This window comes from Lepus europaeus, chromosome 3 (genome assembly GCF_033115175.1).
Source record: "Lepus europaeus isolate LE1 chromosome 3, mLepTim1.pri, whole genome shotgun sequence".
NCBI classification, from domain to species: Eukaryota; Metazoa; Chordata; class Mammalia; order Lagomorpha; family Leporidae; genus Lepus; species Lepus europaeus.
The window spans coordinates 78,809,869-78,836,528 of record NC_084829.1 but is presented as its reverse complement, the minus strand read 5'-3'; the positions used below and the strand labels follow the sequence as shown (position 1 = coordinate 78,836,528).

General features: G+C 40.8%; 1 protein-coding gene across 2 annotated transcripts; it reads left to right on the top strand.

The window, feature by feature from the left end:
* The first annotated feature begins 408 nt into the window (after nt 1-408).
* On the top strand, nt 409-7,147 carry TENT5A (terminal nucleotidyltransferase 5A). Of its 2 annotated transcripts, none has more exons than XM_062186414.1 (3): nt 409-532; nt 782-1,325; nt 2,421-7,147. In XM_062186414.1, exons 2-3 carry the CDS (start codon nt 819-821, stop codon nt 3,195-3,197), a joined length of 1,284 nt encoding a protein of 427 aa, XP_062042398.1. In that variant the 5' UTR covers nt 409-532; nt 782-818; the 3' UTR covers nt 3,198-7,147. The 2 variants fall into 2 exon arrangements, with proteins under 2 accessions (XP_062042398.1, XP_062042397.1); XM_062186413.1 differs by having other exon boundaries at nt 409-587.
* The last annotated feature ends 19,513 nt before the right edge of the window (nt 7,148-26,660 follow it).

Sequence of the window (26,660 nt, the reverse complement as noted above, 5' to 3'; positions counted from 1 at the left end):
TCTGTAGAAACACACGCACGAGCGCCCGCGGCCAGAAGCCCGCACAGCGCGGCGGCCGGAGCGCCCGCGTTGCTGGCCGCGGACACCCGCGCTCCCGGCCGTGGCACCCCGCGCGCGGCGGCGGCGGCGGCTCGGCCGGACGCCGGGGCGGGCGAGCGGCGGGGGCGGCGCCCTATGCAGATGAGGAGGGTGTGGCGAGCGCGCCGCGCCGGGGCCCCGGAAGCGCGGAGAAGCCCGGTATAAAAAAAGTACTGAAGACGTTTCCCCCGCACAACTGCTAAAGCTCCAGAGACAGGAGCGTGTGCGGCGGCGGAGCGGGAGCCGCCACCTCCGGGACCACTGCAGCGGGGGCGGCAGCGGCGGCGGCGGCGGCTCGGGCGGGGGCGAGGGGCGGGAGTGGCGGTGCAGGCGGCGGGGGTCTGGGAAGAACGAAATCCCAGCCGCTGCCGGCGGTGCGCTAGCGGCTCCGGGCAGTGTTGCCGCCTCGCGGTTCCTCGCTCGCTGCGCTCTTAGAAGGGGCGGCCGCCTCCAGGTGACACAGACGGGACTCTCGCTTGCGCTTTCCAGATGCATCAGAGATACTTTTGGTGCGGGGCTGCTGTGCGGGGCGCGGCGGGGCACTGCGGGGGCCAGCGGGGGGTGGGGTGCGGTGGGGAGGGTCTCCGGGCGAGCCGAGGAGGGGCCGCGCGCTCCGACCATGGCGGGCCACTGCCTGCCGCCGTCGCGCGTCCTCACCGTGCTCCTTTCTCCCCCACCCCCGCACCCCACTTGTTTCTCCTAGGACTGAGCAGGGCCCAGTAGCACTCGGCGGGCACTACATGGCGGAGGGCGAAGGGTACTTTGCCATGGCCGAGGACGAGCTGCCCGGCGGCGCCTACATCCCGCTGGGCGGCGAGTTGGGCGGCGGCGACGGCGGCGGCGGGCACTGCTTGGACTACTGCGAGAGCCCCACGGCGCACTGCAACGTGCTGACCTGGGAGCAAGTGCAGCGGCTGGACGGCATCCTGAGCGAGACCATCCCGATCCACGGGCGCGGCAACTTCCCCACGCTCGAGCTCCAGCCCAGTCTGATCGTGAAGGTGGTGCGGCGGCGCCTGGCGGAGAAGCTCATCGGCGTCCGCGACGTGCGCCTCAACGGCTCGGCCGCCAGCCACGTCCTGCACCAAGACAGCGGCCTGGGTTACAAGGACCTGGACCTCATCTTCTGCGCCGACCTGCGCGGGGAAGAGGAGTTTCAGACTGTGAAAGACGTCGTGCTGGACTGCCTGTTGGACTTCTTGCCCGAAGGGGTGAATAAGGAGAAGATCACGCCGCTCACGCTCAAGGTAAAGCCGCCGCCGCCGACGCGCTGCGGGCCTGGGGGCCGGAGTGGGGCGGCGGGCAGGGGGCAGGGCTGGGGACCCGTGCGGGCGCCCTGGAATGACTTTCCTCGTGACTTTGCTTTTTACTCGCGAGTAAACCAAGCTGCGTGGACGGCATTGCGTCTTTGCGTGTATTTGGGTGCTTCAGCGCCACCGCTCTTCTCGCTTCATCCTCTGCGCCCCGGCTGCTTCCTTTTCCCCTGGGTTTTTGACCCTTGGCTCTTCTTGCTGGAACCTTGGGCCGGGTAGATTCCAATCGGTGGAGGACTGAAACGGAGTCAGTTGTTTGTGATGTAGTCTGCGGAAGGAGCAGCCAGCAGCAGAACTGAGTCAGTGGGTTTCGTCTTGTACCGGAAAATGTGAATAGGTTGCCTAGCTGCCTTCAGCCGAGTCTGGGAATTAGGGACGTATCTGGCGGTGCTCCGTATTGGTTCGGTGCTAAGTGTTTAGTGCTACTCTCTTCTCCTTGCCCTCCGCTTTGGCTTACGGCACGTTTTATGTAATTAGTTAAAAATTGTCCGAGGAGGAGTCAGCCTCCCAGTGTCGGACTGTAGTTCGTGTCTGATTATAACTGCACAGTAACCTTGGAGGGACCCGCATGGGATGCTGATAAAGGCTGGGGGAGGTGGGAGGAGTGGGAGTAGGGGGAAGGGAACGAGGTGGCTGGGGACAGGGGTGAAAGACTAACCACTGCGTGCTCTTCTGTGTCTGTGGAATATTACCTGGACGCCGTGTGGATATGGTGCCCATTAGACCATTTTCAAAAAAAAAAAAAATTGCAAAAGTCAGACATGACAACAGAGCCTCTTACTGCTGTGCTGCCTCTGCCAAAAGCCTCAAACTATTACTTCTAGTCTCTTTCCCAGACAGTGAAGCTACTCGTTAAATTTTTTTTTTTCTGTCTTCAGAAGACTGCTTAAGCCTGCAGGTAGTGTTTTGCTGAAACTTGACAAACAAAAGGAAAAGTGCAAAATTTATTCTCAGCAATGAAGAAATTATATTTATTTTATTGCTTTTTCTAGGTTTGCTCATCTTCTTGTTTTATCTTTTAAATTATAGGAAGCTTATGTGCAGAAAATGGTTAAAGTGTGCAATGACTCCGACCGGTGGAGTCTTATATCCCTGTCAAACAACAGTGGCAAAAATGTGGAACTGAAATTTGTGGATTCCCTCCGGAGGCAGTTTGAATTCAGTGTAGATTCTTTTCAGATCAAATTAGACTCTCTTCTGCTCTTTTACGAATGTTCAGAGAATCCAATGACGGAAACATTTCACCCCACCATCATCGGTGAGAGTGTTTATGGTGATTTTCACGAAGCCTTTGATCACCTTTGTAACAAGATCATTGCCACCAGGAATCCTGAGGAAATCAGAGGAGGAGGTCTGCTTAAGTACTGCAACCTCTTAGTGAGGGGCTTCAGGCCCGCCTCTGATGAGATCAAGACCCTCCAGAGGTACATGTGTTCCAGGTTTTTCATCGACTTCTCAGACATTGGAGAACAGCAGAGAAAACTGGAGTCCTATTTGCAGAACCACTTCGTGGGCTTGGAAGACCGCAAGTACGACTATCTCATGACCCTTCACGGAGTGGTGAATGAGAGCACAGTGTGCCTAATGGGACATGAGAGAAGACAGACTTTAAACCTTATCACCATGCTGGCTATCCGGGTGCTAGCTGACCAGAACGTCATCCCTAATGTGGCCAATGTCACTTGCTATTACCAGCCGGCCCCCTATGTAGCAGATGCCAACTTCAGCAATTACTACATTGCACAGGTTCAGCCAGTATTCACATGCCAGCAACAGACATATTCTACTTGGCTGCCCTGCAATTAAGAATCATTTAAAAATGTCCCGTGGGGAAGCCATTTCAGACAAGATGGGGGGAGGGGGGGAAGAAAAACAAACAAAAAGAATGACCCAGCCCTGATTAGGGATGTGTTTTGTGCAATGATGATATGCTCCAGGATTTAAGCTTGGCGAAGCTTGTGGATCTTTCTGTAGGTATGGGAGCATGATCTTGAAAGATCTCCCTTCCTGACCCTCCCTTTATCCTACCCAACTGGATTCTGTCGGAAACAAAAGAGACCTGTCATTAAAAGCAACCAGGTTCTCTTAAGATAACAAGAGAAAAAATTGCTTGATGACAATATGGGTTTGCTGTAAGTGCTCCCATAGCTTTGCCATAGTGAAGACAAAAAGTGGAAAATTTCCTTTAAAGGTGAAAAATCTTGAGAGGGAAAATACAGAGGAAAAAAAGATCTCACCTCCACTTGTTTGTGAGTTCCAGAGTTCAGATAGTAACAGTACAGGAGGGAGAAGAACTCCAACGTTGATGTTGCTATCTGAGTTTGTAGCAAGTGTTTCTGTTGTGCAAACAGAAAGGGCTTGCTCCAAATGAACAGTAGTAGGTTGGTGCAGTTCTCACAACAAACAGCAGAATTTAAGATGACACAATCCATTAATTCCAGCTGCGTGCATAGCTCGCATTTTTAAAATGTGAAAATGCAAGCAAAAACAGCTGGGGCAAAGAAAGTATGCTCAAGGACCAAAGATTTAACAGATAAAAATACCCAAGTAGAAGAGGTATAGTAAAATATATGAAGAATACTATATTTGTTACACACCAATACACATCAAAGTGCCTGTTGCCTTCTGAAAATTTGAAGTGGAGAATTATTTTATGGTTTAATGTTTATTTTATTTTATCAGGGACTCAAGAAGAAAATAAAACAACATATAAGCTTGTGAATGGTGGAGAAAATGCCCTATTTTTTTCTTGGCAAATACGTGTATAAAGTTAACATTGTTGGTGTGATATTATAGGTACGTGTGTATTTTATGTGGATATATACACATATCGTGTGTATACACACAATACATTGACTATGATCTAGAATAATGTATCAAATAGGAAATGTTTACTATATGTTTTTATGTTTTCAACAGGATGATATGAGACATGGGCATATTGCAATGATGAGTTAAAACCCACAACTAAAAAATTAAATGAAGGAGGAAAGCAAGTAATATATTTGATAGGAAGAACAGAGATTATACATTTTTAGTGAGTTTTTTTTCTTTCCTTTTTTATGAGCCAGAGAATTCCACAAATGGGAGAATATTTGTTTGGCAGAGCACTCTTTATATATTGAACTGCCATTTTGACAGTTTGAAACCCCCTCCCCTTTTAATTAATTGCATGCCTCCATGGTATATAATCTAGTGGATTATGAATCAGTGGTAGGCTACTTAAATTCCTAATTACTAAAAAGAATTTCTGGTGATCTGAACACTACTTATTAATATTTAAATTAATTTTTTAATGAATGCATTCTGCATTTCTGGACCACTAGAATTTAGTAAATGTGAAATGACCCTTTTTAAAGAGTATTTGCACAATTGCTTAAAGTTTATATATGAGATATATATTATATATAATATTTTATAAATTCATGCCAATATGAGACTTCTTTGATCTGGTTGTCACACTGCATTTAAATATTTAGTACTGTAATTAAATCATCTCTCACTAAATCAAATCCAACTTTATTTTGTCTTCTCCGGGAGACCAGTATAGCTTTGTGAAATGAACTGGCATTACCATTACAGTTTGAGAATGGCTGATCCCCAAATTGCCCTATCTTCTCAAATCTTAATTCCTCTAGACACTGGTCTCTGAAAATGCATTTGCTAAAAATCGAACCAACACATAAAACCTTCCCTTTCTGTGGTGAAACAACCACATAATCCCCATCAACCCTAGTGGACGGCTGCTTCCTGTGAAAATTGCTCTGAATACTCAACGAGAAGATTTTTGTCATCAGTTAAAGAAGGACTGGGGGAGAAAATAGCATCCACCTGTTGGCATGTAACCTGTTTGCTTGTTTGTTATCTGGGTATCTTTCAGATGTTCAGTGCTAGCTTAATCCAGGTAAACCTACACGGACACATTTTGTACATCTTTCTTTGAAACCTCAACAGGAACCTGATGAGTTTGCTGTCACAGCTTCCCTGTGAATTCTCTTAGAGCTGACACAGCCCTTGCGTTGCCATCCACTGTTTTCTGGGGAACTCTTCCTACTCCCACTTTGGCTCAGTCTCCTTCACTCTAGCCCTGGGTTTGAAAAATTAATTGCAATGTACCAGGAAAGATTTAATTTACAGATTAAGCCTGATACTCACCCATCAGAAAAAACCAGAGCTCTCTGCCTGTTTAGCTGTTTTGGAAGTTTTCTAAATAAAACAAAAAAACAAACAACAGCAACAAAAAAATCTAAGGCAATGCTCAGGAACACAGGAGCTACTGGTGACCAGCTTTCTTCTTATCCCGATTCTTGACAAATTAGCTGTTTACTATTTTAAGAGTCTGGAGATCTCTGACTCTGACATTGCAACAACCTGCTGTTAATTTATGACACAGATTTTTGTAGGGAGGAGCCCTATTTGAAAATATACTTCTCATTTTTCTCAAATATTTATATTCATTTTTTGCTTTCTTGAGGGTTGGTAGCTTAGTTGAAAGTGCCAGCACCTGGCGTTCAGTTAGAACAGGCTGTACTCAAGACTGTTGTCAGCATTTACTTTAATACGTATATAATTTATTTCTATTTTGTATGTACTTTAGTCTTGTGCGTATGTAGTTGAATGCACAGTGGAATATATGTCTCTCTTTGTGGATATGTGGCCTAAAAATTTGAATGTCTGGTGAGAGAGAGCCGTGTGTATAGGTCAGAGAAAAAGAATAGCTCTCAACTCCCATTAGTGCCTGTGATTTGTTTGCTTTCGTGTTTATCTGGCCTCGTGTGCTGTAACTTTAAAACGGGAAGATATTTTGTCTTCTGGAGGCTCTTCTAACCTGTCCAGTCAGGCATGTCAGAGAACACGTCGCTTGCAACAGTGCCCTTTTAAAAGTTTACTTCATTTGCAGTAAATTCAGCTGCCTGCAGAACTCCTACACCAAGGTGGACTTGTCCCTTCCAGAAATGGGATCACAAGTAACTGCTCACTTTGACGTTGGGTGGACTATTTTAACATGGCTCCAAAAACTACAAGGATAGAAAATGATCTGTAACCCAAGCCAAGAAGGAAATGAAATGAAAAGTGAACATACTGTTTTTCCCACCCCTGTTTGCTTACCGTTGGTTGCTTTACTGTGCACAAAGTTGTTTTCCATGCAATACTTGTTAAATAAATATTGTGAACTATTTTGTAAATGAAATGTATTTTGTTGAAAGCTGTCAGCAGTTTAAAAATAAGCTTTTTTTGTTGTTGAAGTGTGTTAGATGAAACCAAAAAGCCAAAAAAAATTCTTTCATATATAGCACCTATTTAAATATACTCATTCTTTAAGATTTCTTTTAGCATAGCCTTTTCAATGCTAAGGAAGAATCTCTATGTAATATTTTGTTATGATAATGGCTTGCTAACAAAGTAAATGGTAAAAGTACATAGTGGGAAGATGTCAAGGTAACTTGGCAAGACTTGCTGCAAAGCTTTGCAGAATGGAGGAGGCTCTGCCCGCTGGCTGTCTCTCCCTCCAACCTCGCTACATCCATTGTCTGCTCTGAGGCGTCCTGTTGCAGCAAGCTGCACTTTGGGCCACTCTTTGGGGATATTTTGACTATAGACTGTGTCACAGGCAGAAAAGGAGTTGATGGAAAATGGACTCTTAGAAACTGACATGTTTGGATCAGTGCTAGAGGGATCAGATTGTGAATTTTGTTTACAGCATCCAATATTTGGATTTTTTTTGTAAATAAAAAGAAGTTATTTTTTTCTATTGATTTGTGTCTGCTCTCTTTGATGTCTGTTGGCTAAAGACCAGATCGTCTGAATCACAACCTGACAAGGCAGTATGTGGAGAAGACCAGCCTTCAGCAACTTTCCAGTTGGAGCACAGGAAATGAAAACCTTCAGCTTGCCAGCCTGTCTCTGACCGGCCCTATTAGCTCCAAAAGAATCTAGTTAATAGAGGCCAAAAATATTTGCTGGGATATTAACTCAGCAGTGTGAAGTGAAAAGTCAGAGTTGTTTTGCATTATGAGTGGAGACCATGGCCACTGACTACAGGACTCCAGTCACCTGAGTGGGCCTTGGCTTTCACATGGAGCCCAAGGGCTGGGATTCTGTTACTGGTGGTTAAATGTATTTTCTGTCTGAGGTCTAAAGTACTATTCAGAGTGTTTAAGTTGGCGGTGAGGGGAATAAACAGCAGCAGGGGATGTACAAGGAAGAACAATCAAATCGAATATACTGTTTACACATGCACATGCTGGGTGCTAGGACATCTACCTTTTGGCTAACATTTAATGTAATCACACCTATTCATATTTCGAGGGGCGTACATTTATTAATAAAACTTTGCATAATTTTGTAGATTTTCAAAATACTAGTTGCATGACAATTTAGTAGGCCTAGGCAACCATAGGACATACTTGAGGTTCTGAGAGCCATTTAAAGCTCAGATGTTCGATAGAATGAGTGTTCGACATTGTGTCTAGGAAAGAGCCACTCCTGGTATTACAAGCCAGCTTTCCTCACATACACATCATAAAAATACAAGGTTGTTATTTTGTTTGATAATAGTATTTGTCTGTCATTTCTTTTCTTTCCTTGTTGCAACCTCTTCATTCTTCGACAACCAGTCTCTCACATGTCTGTGGTCATCACATAAGTGTTTTTAAACAAGGGTTGAACAACAACAGTGTATATTAAGCTCCCCTTAGACTTAGATACACCCTGCCATTTCCAGTTGAATTACCAGGCTGCACCCAGCCAAGCTTCCAGAAAAGTAATCCACCCTTCCTCTCCTTAAGAACCTTGTTCCCTTGCAGTTCCTTTAATAAGAAAAAGAAAAGGCAAAAATTAATAGCCAAAAAGCAAAACCAAGGGAAATTAAAATCATTGTGTTTAAATGAAAGTATAAAATCATGAAAACCATCACATATTTTTGAAGCTATAATTTCCACCTCAGAGCGTTGCTTGAAACCAATGATACAACAGCACTTTAGTCTACCTGCAAGTGCACTCAAGTAGGAGAAGGGTATGAGAAATGTTAAGGTCACCGTGTTGGGGTTGGTGGTGTGGCACAGATGATTAAGATAATGCTTCTGATGCCAGCATCTCTTGTGGGAGCTCCGGTTCGAGTTCTGGGTGCTCCACAGCTGATAAAGCTTCCTGCTAATGTGCCTGGCAGGTACTTGGGCCCCTGCCACCAATATGTGAGGCCCAGATTGAGTTCTAGGCTCCTGACTTTGGCCTGGCCCAGGTTCAGCCGTTACAGCCATTTGATGAGTGAACCATCAGACAGTAGAGCATTCTGTCTCTATCTCTGTCACTCAGCCTTTCAAAGAATAAAAATAGTCCTTTATTAAAAAAAAAAAAAAAGTCACAGTGGCTTTCACCTAACAGGACCTAGATCTTAATGTGTAATGTCATTCTCTAATAAAAGGAACCAAGGATCCTTAGAGAAGTAGCTGAATCTAGGGTTGGAGAAGAAAGAAGAAAAGAAAAAAGAAAAGTACTAAGAGAAGCCTAAGGAGACATGATGGCTAAATGTAATGTGGTATCATGGATGGCCCCAGGAACAGAACCTGAAGAAATCTAAGGTATTATTACAAAGATAATGTCAACTCACTGGTTATGGCAAATGTACCACAGTAATACAAGAAGCCAACAGTAGGGTATGGGATATATGAGAACTCTGTATGATCCTTCCTTATAGTCTTTATGTAAATCCAAAACTATTCTTGAGTAAAATTTTGTTAAGAACTGAAGACTGAAGGACCCTCCCCTGCTATTTCTAGAGAATGACTCCATTTGCTAAAATAAGTCTCCGAGGGAATTTTACTTCTTGATGTCTTCTGTAGTTAAGGTGTTAGGAGATCATGTGAAAGAGTGAAAATAAAATGATGTGGTTTACTCAAAAGTTTTGGTGAAGCTTTATCTACAAATTTAAGAAAAGGAAAGCAGTTAAAGGGAAGCAAAGTTTTATAGACAAGTATTCCTGGAGAAGGAGGGATTATTAGTAGCATATAATTTATGGAAGGAGAATACTAATTGTAACAACAAACCATTGTGTATATATTTATAAACATAGAGTGCTAAAATAAGCAATGGACTAAATTTCATAACCCAAATAAATAAAAATTCCCCCCAAAGTTGTTTTACTTTGCAAGGGAGCAAATCATTCAATTTTTAAAAAATACTTAGGGGATTTAACATTTAGTTGAATAATACAGGAATTATTATTTAACGTAAATCATCATGTCTGCCATTTATCTACTTACCTAAACTTATCTTCTAGCAGATCAGGCTTTCTAATAGTGGAGGGACACCTGCACTTACATTCACATTCCCAACTCAATCACTGGCACTTTGAAATAGTTAAAAATGCAGTTTCAAAATGTAGACAATCTTAATAATTTGTAAAAGCAGTGATTCCACCTCAGCAGTCTATGACGTTATGGGATGGCCTGTGGTCTCTTGCTTAGGGACACGGAGCACCCTGAACTCCAGGAATTTATGAGTGTGGGGCTCAGTTATTTCTAACCTCAATAATGGAAAGTTCCCTTCAGGATCTCCTTCAGAAACTATTGATTTTCCAGCACAGTGTGTACTTATCAGTAATGCCAAGATTTTGTGGCATCATCTGGCCATGTCATTAGAAAACGCCTGAAACCTTAGTCTTTTATTTTTTTTCTTTTAGCAAAATTCAACATAATGGGCTTCACTAGGCACTGTGAATAATGCCATTCTATGCATTAATTCAGAATTACATCTGTTCTGAAATTTCTTCCTTCGTATCTCTTCAGAGACAATCAAGAAGGTCACAGTTCATAAATGTTTTATTTTAGAGGGGAATAATTAAAATTTGTTAAAATAAAATATTTTGGCCGGCGCTGTGGCTCAACAGGCTAATCCTCCGCCTAGGTTCTAGTCCTGGTTGGGGCGCCGGATTCTGTCCCGGTTGCCCCTCTTCCAGGCCAGCTCTCTGCTGTGGCCCAGGAGTGCAGTGGAGGATGGCCCAAGTGCTTGGGCCCTGCACCCGCATGGGAGACCAGGAGAAGCACCTGGCTCCTGGCTTCCAATCAGCGCGATGCGCCGGCCGCAGCGGCCATTGGAGGGTGAACCAACGGCAAAAAAGGAAGACCTTTCTCTCTGTCTCTCTCTCACTATCCACTCTGCCTGTCAAAAAAAATAATAATAAAATTTAAAAAATAAAAAAAAATATTTTAATAGCATTTTATAGCCTGATCCTCAGAGAAAAGGAGAAAAGCAAATTCAGTCAGATTCAAGACTTAAAGGCTGAATTAGTATTGCTGGATTTAGTAAGTAAAAATACAGGATGCCCAGTACTCAATCTAAATTTAATGAGATAAGTGGTGAATTTAAGAAGATAAAGAGAATATTTTATGTGATATTTGGGACACATTTATACTAAAATATATCTATACATATTTGAAATTCAAAGGTAATAGGGAGTCCCATATTTTGTCAGAAAATTCTAAAACACATTTAGGCTTATCAAATAAGGCTCTAAAATGTTCCTACAGTTTGAGTTAAGAACATTTTATAATTTGTTAATATCTAACTTAGGGACCATTAAATACTACATTGGCATAGAGTACCCATAGCAGCAAAACCTTTGAAATATGGTTCACTCATTAAATATTTGCTGAATGCTTTTTATGTGTTTAGCCTTGTGCTAGGCTCTAAGACTAACCCAAAAGAAGTGAAAGTCACTTTTATACCTTTGATCAACTTGATTTTTACAATTTTCAGTTTGGAGAGTCAAGGTACAGCCTAGTGACCATAGTGATTGTATTGCATACTAGAGGTTTGCTAAGAGAATATGATGTTAACTCAAAAACTTCATGGAAAATATGTTTCTGAAATCCAGGAGGGTTTTTCATAATCCATATTTCCCTCACTTTCAGAATTATTCTCATAGTATTCTCAACATACTCACATGCAAAAAGTGGTTAACTAAGTAGAGTAGCAGACATGCTAACTAACTTGAATGTGTTAATCATTTTATAAGTATATATTTATCAAATATCACATGGCAGGTGGCATTGGGTGTAGCCAGTTAAGCCACAGCCTGCAAAGCTGGCATCCCATATGGGCACATGTTTGAGTCCCAGCTGCTCCTCTTCCAATCCAGCTCTCTGCTATGACCTGGGAAAATAGTAGAAGATAGCCCAAGTGCTTGGGCCCCTGCACCCACGTGGGAGACTCAGAAGAAGCTCCTGGTTTCCACCTGGCTCAGCCCTGGCTGTTGCGGCCATCGGGGGAGTGAACCAGTAGATGGACAATCTCTCTCTTTCTGCCTCTGCCTCTCTCTGTAACTCTGACTTCCAAATAAATAAAATAAATATTTTTTTAAAAAATCACATTGTATTTTTTGAATGTATGTAATTTTTATTTGTTAGTTTTACCTCAATAAAGTGGTGCAGCGGTGGGGGGTGAGGAAGATGAGAAGTGAAAAGGGTGTAGTTTGTTGCTTTTAGAAGGTCATGTTCCAGTTGTAAGAATTGATGAAAATTTTTCAGCTACCTTGAGGTTAATTACTTAGCTCTGCATGGGGCACCATAAAGAGCCCTCTAAACTAATAGAGATTCAAGATGAGGGTAATAACCCTTGAAATGTGACTTCTTGGGAGCTGACAGAGGTAGAGCTCCCTACAGGGAACCCCTATGTAGAGAGAAACTAGCACTTTGCATGTTTTATAGCAAAAGGTAAGGCTAGATGTTTGGCAGTTTTTGTTGAAGGAAGCAGAAATTTTCCTGGGCCTCTGGACACTTACGCTGTCTTTTCAAAACTGCTGCAAAAATCTTTAGGACTTAACGAGAATGCACCTTGAAATTTTATGACCCCATAATCCTGTTTGTGGTGGCGCATTAAAATTCTCTTCATTGTTTTCTTCTTATGCAGTCATTTCAGCTTAAGTGTCATCTTGAAGTTAGTACAATTTAGTCTTTGCTGCCTTTTCCATAACTGTCAAAGTTCTGTTCTCAGATGTTTCAAATACACCAAGCACACCTAAAACCCAGGGCCTTACCTTCTCTCAATTTGTGTAAAACCACTTATGCTGTTAGTCTGGGTATTTATTTAGTTAGGGGAGAGACATTATTTACTGACAATTTATAATAGTCACTGTGATTATGTATACACTCATTTGTATTGCAAGGTAGGAGAAATTCATAGCCTTCATCATCACTACAACATTTAACAGATACTTGGTTTCTCATGCCTGTGGCTTGATACTGTGAAGATTTTTAAAGAGCTAAACAAAACTGGATTCTTTTCATTAGCGGCTGTAATTATAAAGTGTTACAGACATCTGGACTAATGCAACAGAAAGCAGCAGTGAATTTAAGACACAGTCCAGGTTAATATACACACGTCCAAACTCATGCCCAATTTACAGCACATGCTAAGTGAGGGACCCATCTTCTCTGAAAGCTCTTCCAGATCTTTGCATCTCTTGATCTTTTTATTTTTATTTATTGGTACTATAGGAATGCTACTTTGGCATATTTTTGTTTCTGGTCCCCCTACTTAGAGTTCCTGCCGACATTTTTGCCACATTACTCCCTAAGTCCTTACTGATGTTTAAAATATGTGTTACATTATGCTTGCTACTATCTGGAATTGCTTTGTAAATAGATTTCTTTGTGCTTTATTCAATGTCATCGAATGAAATCTCATAAAAACAACTTTGCCATCTTATTTACTGCTATATTCTCCATGTTTGAAGTAGTACCTGCTACAGAGGAAGTGCTTGTTAAGTGTTGGTGAGTCACTGAAGAAAGGAATCCCATCTGGTTTAAGGTGAACTATCTAACTGAGAAAGTGTTAATAAAGATGTAAAAAAGATGAAGAGTAGCCAGAAGCTTTGTTACAGCAAGGGAAGGATCTTAGAGATTGCCTGCTTCTTGGAAGTGTGAACCCAGGTAGATAAATTCTCGTCTTGAATCGTATCAGGAGTGCTGAATAGTAGGGGAGAGGCATTCTCAGTGAAATTGTTTTGGGCACAAATATTTTAAACAAAAGAGCTATTGTATCTGCTTGGTCCCTGAGCTTGAGGACTTGAAAACAGTGGGCCAGTCTATACTGATAAAATTTGTTGTGGCATAGTGTTTTGGAACACAGTAACAGGAGGACAACTTCTAGCACCCATGGATCTGTTCTCTTTGTTCTAAACTAATCTGGAAGCCTGACAAATTGAGGATTATAGTTGTCCTGAGTATTCTGTATCTCCCCCTGCCCCCCCGCCCATATCCCCCCCCCCCCCCGTCTCTGTTGTCATCTTGTCAACATCATTGTCATCTGCTGTATATCTCATAATTAGGGAATCACTAAGAGAAGATTTCAGGGCGAAGAGCACAAAGAGTGAGGTCTGTTTGTCATATTTTGAGTTAGTAGAGCTATTAGGCAAGAAACATACTGCTGTTTGAGGAAGGCCAATATAGAAAGGGCAATCTGTCCACCAGCCCTTTTTAAAAAACAACAATCATCATTACCCCTGGGATCCTTAGCTGGTCAAGCCTTACAAAGCAAACACTCTTGCCCTGGAGCTTTATACCTCTTGTGACCTTTTGTTGATTTTTCAGGAGTGTCCCAAGTTCAAAATGCTGCCTTGTTGTCAGAACTTGTGCTTGCCGTGTCATTACAAGTGTTCACAGTGAGGTTTCTGATTATAGGTGCCATTTTATAATTGCTGCATAAGCTAGAAAATTGGTGCATAAAGGACCCTGGACTTCATAGGTAAAGAAAAATCTGCAAAAATTACTTAAAAATTAGCTTCAAACTTTACTTACTGCAGTTGGTATATATTAAAACCAGTATGAATTCTCTGAATCTTGTCCAAAGTCCCAGCCTACCCAATCCATGGTGATTCTAATGAGGAAAGCTGTTGGGAAGGAAATTGATCAAGAAAAGTGAAACAGTATGGCATATCTCATGTAGTACTTTATACTTTGTGTGTCTGTGTGGGTGCAAACTATTGAAATCTTCACTTAGTATAGAGTTGATCTTCTGTATATAAAGATAATAAAAAATGAAACTTAATGAAGAATGGGATGGGAAAGGGAGTAGGAGGTGAGATGGTTTGCAGGTGGGAGGGTGGTTATTGGAGGAAGAACCACTATAATCCAAAAATTGTACTTTCAAAATTTATATTTATTAAATAAAAGTTTTCTATTAAAATAAAGTTAAAAAATTAAAAAAAAAATATTGAGCATTTCACATGAAGTTCCCATCAGGAAGCAGGGAATTTTGAATCTTCTGAATAAACAAGGTTTCAAGAGCCACATGAGAGAGTCCATAAAAGACGAGGGTAAAAATAAACAATGATTTCTCTTTCCAAAAATGGGCCACTGTCTATATTCTGGACTACATGTAGCCCAAGGTTCTGGTTCCATGGGAAGTTCGTATATTTAAATTGTTCATTCCTGCACTATGTGATGTTTTGAGGCCACCTGAAGGAAGGGACCTAACTTTTGCTGAGTTCTTACATTGGACCATACTTAGAACCTCACATAATTGTCTTTTTGAATTCCCAAACAAAATATTAGAAGCTGTTATTCCTCCTACGAGTCTGAATTTCTTTCTTTCTTTTTTAACTTTTATTTAATGCATATAGATTTCCAAAGTGCAGCTTATGGATTACAATGGCTTTCCCCCCCATAACTTCCCTCCCACCCACAACCCTCCCCTTTTTCGCTCCCTCTGTCCTTCTGTTCACATCAAGATTCATTTTCAATTTTCTTTATATACTGAAGATCAGTTTAGTATATATTAAGTAAAGATTTCAACAGTTTGCACCCACATAGAAACACAAAGTGAAAAATACTGTTTGAGTACTAGTTATAGCATTAAATCACAATGTACAGCACATTAAGGACAGAGATCCTACATGAGGAGTAAGTGCACAGTGACTCCTGTTGTTGACTTAACAAATTGACACTCTTGTTTATGGCATCAGTAATCACCCTAGGCTTTTGTCATGAGTTGCCAAAGCTATGGAAGCCTTTTGAGTTCACCGACTCTTATCATATTTAGATAAGGTCATAGTCAAAGTGGAAGTTCTCTCCTCCCTTCAGAGAAAGATACCTCCTTCTTTGATGACCTGTTCTTTCCACTGGGATCTCACTCATGGAGATCTTTCATTTAGGTCATTTTTTTTTTTTTTGCCAGAGTATCTTGGCTTTCCATGCCTGAAATACTCTCATGGCTTTTCAGCTGGATCTGAATGCCTTAAGGGCTGATTGTGAGGCCAGAGTGCTGTTTAGGACATCCACCATTCTATGAGTCTGCTGTGTATCCCGCTTCCCATGTAAATCTGACCTGACCAGCAGGAATGTAGGAGAGTAAAAACTACAGAATAAGTCTTGAACTGCACATATTTTAATCTCTTCTGAGCCCTGGAATCCCTCCATGTTCCATCCTTGGCTGTGGGTTGACAGTCTATTGCTTCTATCAATCCTCTATACTTAAAACAGGAGATAGTGAAAACCCTAAGGAAAAGAATGATTATATGACATGACCAGTGGCTGTCCATATGATGTATATTATATTACACAATTAATACATGTTCATAGCAGTTGGTCAAACAATTATATTTTTCACTGAATCATCACAATAATTAGGTTAAAAAGGGTATTGTGATCATCGTACTTTTAAAGTAAAAAAAAAAGATGAATCCACAAGAGTCTGAGTTGTATATAAGATACAAAGGCTTTTAGAACTTATTCAGTGATTACATAGAGTCTATTTCTGACTGAAATGCACAAGGCAAATTGTGTCTTCAACAACCCCTCTGCTATCAACATCTATCCAAAAGGCAGGTGCATGGTAACAGCATAACAGGTAGAAGGTTCAGGAAGAGCGTCAGAGCTTTCCTTACAGGATGAGAACACTTAAATAGCCTATTGTGAGTGGATTACCTTGCGAAAAATAAGCATGATTTAAATTTTCGGCTGGCAATCAAAATTCAGTAAACTACTTCAGTGTTGTCAAAGCTGTTTTCTCTATGTCATATTACAGAGAATTGGCCACTTAATCTTTAAAAAATGATCATTAGCTTATCCTACATCACTTCTTACTGACAACGCATGCTACCAGATGGCTGATTTTGAATTTCTCTTTATTTAAAGCAAACGTCTAAAAAGAAAGGTAAAGAGTATAATGAGACACACTAACCTCTTACAAAATTCTGAATAGATTTTTATAACTCCTAAAATGTTCATTAGTTTTCTTGTGTCATATGCTTATCACACCTGTTTAGTTATGCCACTCCAAATATGTTACCAGGAATTTTTCTCCAAGTTTATAACTTTTGCTTGCTGATGTGATAGATCTTTCTCAATATACAATATGACCAAAATTTTTTGTCACCTGATATACAGTTCATGGTCATTGGGGAACTGGATGGAAGCATCAGATCTGTGGACATGGGTTCTAATTCTGTAGTTGTATAATGCACTTCTAAAATGGTGCTTAAAGAAACATACACATGCCCAGGCCCCACCCTTAGAATTTTTTTTATTTAGTTAGCCTTGAATGAGGCGGGAATATAATTTTTACAAAGTGTTTCTGAAGTTCGGCTCTGCTCAGAACCCTTGCTTTACTTGTGCTGGTAGTGTCTAATCTACGTCACTTAGCCTGGGTCTTCTAGAAAGCATAATCATGATTATGATTCGAACAGTTTATTTGCCAGATATAATCACAGGATGTTGGGGGTAAGGACCAGATGTTACAGTACAGTGTGTTATGCTGGCCACTGCATCACAAGGTGTCATGAAACAACCTAATAGTTTGCTTGTCAGGCTCAGTAAATAAACTGCAAGGAGAAAGAACTGTACCTTGGAATATACACAAAATAAGGGAAAGGGAATTATTGCCTGTTTTCCCCTTTTCCCACTGGTCAAGAATCACTTCTTGGGGAATGACCCCTTCCACATTTCCAGTTGTTCTATCTGGCCCTTGGATGGCTGTGCAAGATGGGTCGCATGCCATACTTCATTCAATCCCAAGGTTGAGTCCACAGAAAAGATGGGGTGCAAAGAAGGAGAGGAAGAAGGCAGTTAAGATCTTCCTGTAATGCAATATTGTCAATGGAGATAAGAGAGAGAAATCGTTGAAGGGATATTTTAACATGTCAAGATACAGTTGGACTTAAAGGGTGCATAGGAGGTTGGGGGATGACAGAAATCACATAATATATATTGGGAAAAGAACTTCAGTGTTGACTATTGTTGAGTGGCATTTGCCATTTCTTCCTACCCTCCTACAGTCTCCCCCATATCCCAGGAGTTGTAAAGCAAAATACATTTACCAGACTCCCTGGAAGCTAGCATTTTTGTGGCAACCAGATTTTTCTAACAAGAGAGAATTGCATGAGAAGCCCTTTTGATGTCACTCCCGTGCTGCCAAGCAAGTTCCTGTAGATGTGTGCATTGGTGATAGCAGTTTTTTGACATCTGGGTTGAAGCTATAGTGGTGTGATTTTAAGAGGAATCCAATGGGACCCTCTGACTGCCTATCATTCAACCCTTCCAAACATTTTATGAAGCATTCTCTTTCTGCAAATAAACCCTTTCTATTGAGAAACATGGGGCACTTTGTGTTTTCTGTACTGCAAATCAGAGAGAGGCACTGAAAGCAAGAGACCTTGTGGAATCCTGATTCAGGGAGCCCATGCTCTGCACCTGACCTCTGTCATCAGCCCAGGAAGAGGAAAGGTCAGCAACAAAAAGTCTGCAGAGTAGCAAAAAAAGACAGTATTTGCAGTTAAGCTCTCAGGTTTCAATCCTAGTCTCACCACTTACTACTTATTTAACCTTGGACGAAATACTTAACTTCTTTGGACTTCTGTTAGCCTATAAAATGAACTAATACCTGTTCTATACAACTTAGATCACAGCTATATAGATTTAATGAGATAATGGATATTTAATAGCTTATATGTTTTAAATCTGAAAACTTTATTTAAAGCATGAGTACTTCAAGTATTGCATGCTATGTATTGTCACCTGACTTGTAATGAACCTGCCAAACAGTTCCAAGGAAGCAAGAACAATTTGCTTGCCATTGCATTCCCAATTCTAATACAGGGCTTGACATTTAGTATGCGCTCAGTAAATATTTGTAGAATAAATAAATTAATGACAGATATGTGACAACTTCCATCCAGACTATGAGTTACAGATGGAACAATGAACAGACCAGTGCTTGATTTCACTTATGACTTGTCAATGCTGCTGGCTATCGAGTGAGTAGAATACATTTAAAGGACTCACTGATCAATTCCTTCCCTCTTTTGGGAAGTATTTGGGAGTTTTCCATGCATCTTTTTAAATAAATGTTTGAAGAATTCCTCAATAGTAAAGTTTTCTGGCCAAATCTTATAAACGAAATAGAAATCAAATTGCTTGGGACCTGTGGAGAGCACATGAATCTTCACCTTTGTTGTGCACTTGTCTATCTTGTGAAGTGGTGCTGGGCAGGGACTCTTGATTTTCTGTGTATCAGAATTTCCTGTGAAGCTTTTTGCACAGCTCTTTCAGAGCACATCTGTGTTTCCAAAAAAGTTCTCTGTGTGATTTTGAGGCATATAGAGGCTTAGGAACCACTGATATGGTGGCTTTCAAACATGTCTGGTGAGTTAATATTTTTAAATGGTCAAATGTGGCTGGCGCCGTGGTTCACTTGGCTAATCCTCCGCCTGCGGAGCCGGCACTCCGGGTTCTAGTCCCGGTTTGGGCACCGGGTACTAGTCCTGGTTGCTCCTCTTCCAGTCCAACTCTCTGCTGTGGCCCGGGAAGGCAGTAGAGGATGGCCCAAATGCTTGGGCCCCTGCACCCACATGGGAGACCAGGAGGAAGTGCCCGGCTCCTGGCTTCAGATTGGCGTAACGCTGGCTGTAGTGGCCATTAGGGGAGTGCACTAATGGAAGGAAGACCTTTATCTCTGTCTCTAACTGTCTATGACTCTCTGTCTCTTTCTCTCACTGTCTAACTCTGCCTGGCAAAAATAAATAAATAGTCAAATGTATTGTTTTGTGAAACAGCTACAAAATAATTTTTGGAACTTGCTACCTAAAATAAAGGACATTTATTAATATATTTTATTCTATCCTACTCTATTCTATTCTATTTAATTTTTATAAAATGTTGGCTGTTAGGCCGGTGCCATGGCTCAATAGGCTAATCCTCCGCCTGCGGCACCAGCACACCAGTTCTAGTCCCGGTTGGGGCGCCAGATTCTGTCCCAGTTGCTCCTTTCCTGTCCAGCTCTCTGCTGTGGGCCAGGAATGCAGTGGAGGATGGCCGAAGTGCTTGGGCCCTGCACCCGCATGGGAGACCAGGGGAAGCACCTGGCTCCTAGCTTCGGATCAGCGTGGTGCGCCAGCCGCAGTGGCCACTGGGGGGTGAACCAATGGAAAAGGAAGACCTTTCTCTCTCTCTCACTGTCTAACTCTGCCTGTAAAAAAAAAAAAAAAAAAAAAAAAAAAATGTTGGCTGTGACCCACCAAGTTGATTTCACAAATCACTTGTGTTACCTCTTATAGTTTAAAAAAATTGTGTAAAATAGTCTCAGCAGTAAAAAAATACAGCTGTTGATAATCTTAGTACCCTATGTTTGTATAAAAATCTTAGTACCCTATGTTTGTGTTATGCAAGATCACCAATATGTGTGTTTTGACTTCTATTGTACATAACAGAAAAATGTTGATGCCTGGAATGATAGAGCAACTGAAGTATATAACTGAACCACTTCTTACTCCAAAATACACTAATATCTCTCTTATCCATCTACTTCATTTAGTGTTGGTACAGCTCTTGCCATCAATAATCTTTACTGTGTAAGGCAAGTTATTTTGCTTCTCTTCAGTTCCCACATTTATAAACAGTTTGAGTTTAGGCAGAGCAGGATGAATGAGAGATTAGGACAGTATGAGTTTAAGATGAGGATTGGAATGATGTTCTATCTTTATTTTGACTGACAGAATGCCACTGATACACCAGGAACATGTTTTTTACTAATTCATTAAATTTAAAATGCAATTCTGTCTATTAAGATAGTAATAATAAACATCAATAGCTGATATTTATTGAGCACTCATTCGAGTTCAGGCATGGCGCTCAGAGCTTTACATACTTGATTACTTCCTATACCCATTTTCTGTTAGATGCTGTTATTAGCCCCATTTGCAGAAGGAGTACTGAAGCTTAAAGAATTAAGTTGTTGCCCAATGATACACAGACTGCAAGTAGGGAAGCAGTTGGCTCACCACAGGAGATTTAATCACCAAGCCTCCTTTTCTTTGCAGTGAAGTGATCCTGATCAGCACACTACACTGTCTACTTCCAGGAATTTCTGTTGAATGTGAATGGTTGGGATAGATTTTATTATACAAATTTTCGGGGACCCAATTGAATTTAGTAAAAGAAGTAATGTTTCATGAATTGATGTCTTTTTAACTTTAAGAAACTATTTGCATAGCTGACATCAGAGTTGATAAATCCTTATCTTAGATTGCCAAGATCTCTTTCCATCATGAATATCTATGTTTTTTGCTAAATAGATCTGATAAATAACATGCTTCCTGAAAACTTTAGCACTTTTACTCTTTCCTAACTAGTAGGCTGTCTAATCACCTGGCATCTCAGAATTGTTATCTAACAATTCACAGATTCTACAGATTCTACAAGTTTTCAAAGTTGCATGATTATGATGATCATTTTGGGACAGGGATAAATATTAGAACTTCTATTTTTAAAATTTCATTTAAGATATACAAATTTCATATATACAGATTTAGGAACAAAGTGATATTTCCCACCCTACCCTCTCTCCTGCCCACGCTCCCAACCTTCTTCCTACTCTCTCTCCTATTCCCACTCTTAATTTTTACAAAGATCTATTTTCAATTTATTTTGTACTCTTAAGATTAACCCTACACTAAGTAAAGAGAACATCTATTTTTAATATTTAGATATTGTGGCCATTTGGGAAATAAATCAGTGGATGGAAGATTCTCTTGCTCTCTGTCTCTCTCTCTCTCTCTCTCTCTCTGGCTTTCAAATAAATAAATAAATAAAAATATTTTAAAAAGAGATTACATTTGTGCATAATACATTATCAGTGATTAACTCAACAAGCATTTACTGTATATGTATGTGATTAACAAAGTTTGGAAACTACTAATTGAGCCATATTTCTAGGTGAAACAATTTTTTTGATAGAGAAATAAGGTCTGCAGTCCATTCATCTTTTGCTAGGTAACAAACTACTCCCTCAAATTGGTAGTTTAAAGCAATGTCAACACTTAGTTTCTTCACACAGCTGCTATTTGGTTGGGGCTCAATAGGGACAGCTTCTCTGTGCTCTCTCCGTGGCTTGAAAACTATGCTAGATTCCGTGGGCTTCCCATTCGGTTTGGTGGTGATGCTGGCTGGTGTTGGGGAAGATTCAAACACTTGGAACAAAACAGCCAGTGCTTCTCAGATTCTCTCTCCATCCATCTGTGATCTCTCCACATGTTCTTTCCAGCATGACAGCTTCAGAGTAGTGGGACTTAATACACAGTAGCTAGGCTCTGCCAAGATGTGTGCCTCAAGGGAGAGACCCAGGCAGAAGCCCACTGACCTTTTCTAATCTAGCCTTGAGAGTTGTGTATGGTCATTTCTGCCATATCCTATTCTGTACAGGCAACTCACTTTGTAAGTAAGATTTTTTTTTGATAGGAGCAGTGTCAAAAAATTTGCTAATGTATATATATATATATATATATATATATGTTTATTTTTGACAGGCAGAGTGGACAGTGAGAGAGAGAGAGACAGAGAGAAAGGTCTTCCTTTTGCCGTTGGTTAACCCTCCAATGGCCGCTGCGGTAGGCGCACTGCGGCCAGGTACTTCTCCTGGTCTCCCATGGGGTGCAGGGCCCAAGCACTTGGGCCATCCTCCACTGCACTCCCTGGCCACAGCAGAGAGCTGGCCTGGAAGAGGGGCAACCGGGACAGGATCGGTGCCCCAACTGGAACTAGAACCCGGTGTGCCGGCGCCGCAAGGCGGAGGATTAGCCTAGTGAGCCGTGGTGCCGGCTTGCTAATGTATATTAATGCTTCTACATTTTGCTTAAGGTGCCCCTGGTTGGAGGCAGGAAATAACCAATGGTGTGACTCAGAACCATCTAACAAAAGTTGGACAGAAAGTTATAGGGTGGATGTATGTCTGACAAACTGAGCTGGTCGGCATGGTCTCCTGACTGAGGAAGACAAGTTATTTTCCTTTCCTTCCTGCCTCTCTAGCCCATTTTTAAGTGGAAACAGAGCAAACATTAAATACATAGTCTAGATGGCACCTTGCTAAACTGAGTAGGGTCACTGAGTTCCTTTGTCTACTTGAGTAGACCTGAGAGCAAGGGGCCATGCATCCTTCCACCAAAATATCCTGCATGCCAACACTTATTACGTATTGACATATGTAATTAGTATATATGTCAATAAAAAAGTAGCCTTCCTTTAAATATCAATAATAGGTATGGGTGCTCATGACAAATATGTACCTCTGCCATCAGAATATCATATAAATAATAGATGTGTGTTTTAATAATAAAAACATTCGCTTTTGCTATAAGGATTTTCTTACACCCAAGTTAATTGGTATTACTAAAATAGGAGTATAGACAATGAGCACACAGAGTCAATTTCTTTAAACCTCCCCATATAGTTAGACTAGAAAAGTAATTGTGCAGCATGTATTTTATTTTCAATTGTATTTAAAACTCTTATGTATAAGCAGTGAAATACTAGGAAAAAATTCACTCTTGATAAACTATTCCATTAAGGGTCATAGAACTAAATTTTTGACTTAGGTAGTTGTCAGTTAAGTCATAATTTGTAAGGGCGTTTCAATTCTTGGACTTAATCTAAAAATTAATAACAGACTCCTTTTATATTTGATCAAATAACAAAACTCAGAGGCTACAGAAGAATGGAGAATACTTGGAGGTTATTCAGAGGGAAGACTCCAAGATGTCTAAAGGGTTGGGAAATACAACCCAAGATGAGTAGAATTTATTGAGAATATTCAACTTCAACCAGGCAGAATTTTAAGGGATGACTCAATTTACATTTTGTACCCCTGTGTACCATACCTCGATGCCAAGTAAGTGATGTCCACAATTAAAACACTGGAGCAATAAGAATTTCTATAAGGGTTTTGATTTCAGTCTTCTCACCAGTTCCAAGCTTAAATTTCTTTAAATGTAAGTTTAGAGTACTCTAATACTTTCAAATGGGTAATACATACGATTCTTATTTTTAGAACGTATTAGGAGCCTCTGCTTTCTAAACGTTTAAGCAGGAAGATGCCTTGCTCTTCATATCCATGTAGCTGAAACAAGTGCTTATTTGGGGGATATAGTATATAAAAATAAAATTTACAATTAATCATCGCAATAGAGTTTTAGCTTTGGTTACTAAATCATTTTCTGTAGTGGTTGCTAATTGATTTTCTCTCTGGAATGACTTAAATATGATACTTTATGATACTGAAATAGAGGTGATCTACATGGATTTTAAAATCTTATGAATTTTCTTTGCTCCTTAATTTCTTTTCATTTTGTTAAGGATTTTTCAATGTTCTAATTAACAAAAACTCTCTTATTTGACAGTTCGTAGATTATGTATCAATATTCTACAATGTATGCATTTGTGGTTGAAATCCATAAGAGAAAAATTTAGTACTGTTACATTTGCAAATAACTTTTTCCTCACTTATGTTTCCTAATTACTAGTTTAGTAAGGATTCTCTGGGGAGCTTTCTCTTATAATCATTTAACTATCATATTCTATTTTGATAAATATGACCATTGCATTGGTGCTAAAGTTGTAGTGTAGTAATATTCATTCTTCCCTCAGAGAAATTCTTTTGACCTTATTGCCTATGTAGAGTAGATGTATTACACATGGAAAAGACCCTAGACTCTGCTTCTTTCTCTTGTAAATCAGTTTACTGATTTTTTGCTGTAGTGGTTTTCTAGCTGTTATCTTACTACAGTGGATTTAGCAGTGGGAGAAACTTTTATTTTTTTTTTATAATTTTTTAAAAATTTATTTGACAGGTAGAGTTATAGACAGTGAGAGAGAGAGACAGAGAGAAAAGTCTTCCTTCCGTTAGTGCACTCCCCTAATGGCCGCCACGGTTGGTGCTGAGCCGATCCAAAGCCAAGAGCCAGGTGCTTCTTTCTGTTTTCCCATGTGGGTGCAAGGGCCCAAGCACTTGGGCCGTCCTCCACTGCCCTCCCGGGCCACAGTAGAGAGCTGGACTGGAAGAGGAGCAACCGGGACTAGAACCCGGTGCCCACATAGGATGCCAGCGCCGCAAGCGGAGGATTAACCAAGTGAGCCATGGTGCCAGCCCCGGGAGAAACTTTTAGTTGGATTTCGAGAGAGTATTCTGTTGAGTCATGGTAGGAAGACATTCACTTAAGGTGCTGTCTTCGTCCATACCACAAATAGGTGGCTTTTAAACAGCAAACATTTATTTGTCGCAGTTCTGAAGGGTGAGCAGCCTAATATCAAGTCCCTGACAGAATCCATGTCTGAAGAAAGCCTATGTCTTGCAGAAGTGCTTTCTTTCTGTGACCTCACATGGTAGAAGGAAGTCTCTAGGCTGTTAGTACCCTGGTGAGGGCTCTGCCCCCATTATCTTATCACCCCCAAAGATCTCCGCAATCTTATATTATCACTTTGGGAGTTAGTATTTCCACTTATGAACTTTGAGGAACACAAGCAATCAAACAATACCAGTATCTTAAGTGTGTCTCATAGGCCTGGATTTTCTATTTCTTAGAATTTTCAATCTGATGATTTCATATCTTCACGTACCTATGAATGCTCACTCAGGAAAACTGTTGGATGTTTATATTTGTGTCATTGGAATGCAGTCAAGAGGAAATAAGCCAGTATCTAACCTAGACACATTAGCAATTCTTAAAGTTCTAGGAAATATGAAGATTTCACAATCTGTGAACACATATCACATTCCTGGAATGTTTAACAAGGAGATATTTCCCTTTGACAATAATCTAGGAATTTTTGTTATGTTTTTTATCTCACTGTTCATTCATGTTTCTGTTTTTTCAGTTAACAACTTTGCAAATTAGATTAACTCATTCATGAGGATTAGCCCCTTTTTTGTCTGTTGCATGTTGTGCTTCCATGTGGTTTACCATAATGCCATCATTTTTGTGCATTGGTATATTTAACTAAATTTGAGAAAAATGTAAGCTAAGATGCCAATTACAAAATCTGGGAGGACAGTCTGAATACTGGGGGTTTCTTTTGATAGTGTTCTCTTCAAGCCTTTAGGGGAGGCTTCTCACCCCAATACTCAGCTGTATGAAGTGCAACACTAAAGTGTTGAGGAGGTAAAAGCCAGAGCACCTTGGATGGATATAGGTCATCTTTGTGATTCTAAGCAGCTCACCACTCCGTTTCAGACACTGCTCCCTTTGGGACCCACATATTTAAATTATGAGATTCTCCACTTGGCCCTTTTGATTGCAGACTTTTAAGGCAGACAAGTGCATCTAAGAAATTCTCTCTCAGATATTTGGAATGGCAGAAACATGCTTTGTTTAAGACACTGATTTCAGCAGCAGGCAGAGTATTGTTGAAAATTGTTAGAATTTATTAGATTACCTTATGCATATTCCCCAGCAAATTTTTTAATAGCTGTTTTGTTATCTTTCCTTTTTCTTTTTTGTTTCTTTTCCCTGAGGGTTTCTGTTTCTTGTTTATTTTTGTTTTGTTTTTTAAAGATTTATTTTATTTATTTGAAGTCAAAGTTACACACAGAAAGTAGGAGAGGCAGAGAGAAATAGGGGTCTTCCATCTGCTGGTTCATTCCCTAATTGGCTGCAATGGCTGGAGCTGTGCTGATTTGAAACCAGGAGCCAGGAGCTTCCTCTGGGTCTTTCCACATGGGTGCGGGGGCCCAAGCTCTTGGGCCATCTTCTACTGTTTTCCCAGGCCACAGCAGAGAGCTGGATCGAAGTGAAGCCTCCAGGACTCGAACTGGTGCCCCTATAGGATGCTGGCACTGCAGGCAGCAGTTTTACCCACTGTGCCACAGTGCTGGCCCCTTGGTTTGTTTTTAATCTATAGATATTTCTGGTGATTAAATTTATTCAAAGTAACCCTAGGTTCTTCAAGACTGATAATTGTTCCCAAATTGAAACAAAATAAAATTATACACACACATGTACACACACCT

Bases quoted from the DNA above. Each gene is read 5' to 3' on its own strand.
- TENT5A (XM_062186413.1), top strand. From the start codon at position 568: ATGCATCAGAGATACTTTTG. The intron at 588-781 runs GTGCGGGGCTGC...TGTTTCTCCTAG, and splicing joins ATGCATCAGAGATACTTTTG to GACTGAGCAGGGCCCAGTAG. The intron at 1,326-2,420 runs GTAAAGCCGCCG...TTTAAATTATAG, and splicing joins TCACGCCGCTCACGCTCAAG to GAAGCTTATGTGCAGAAAAT.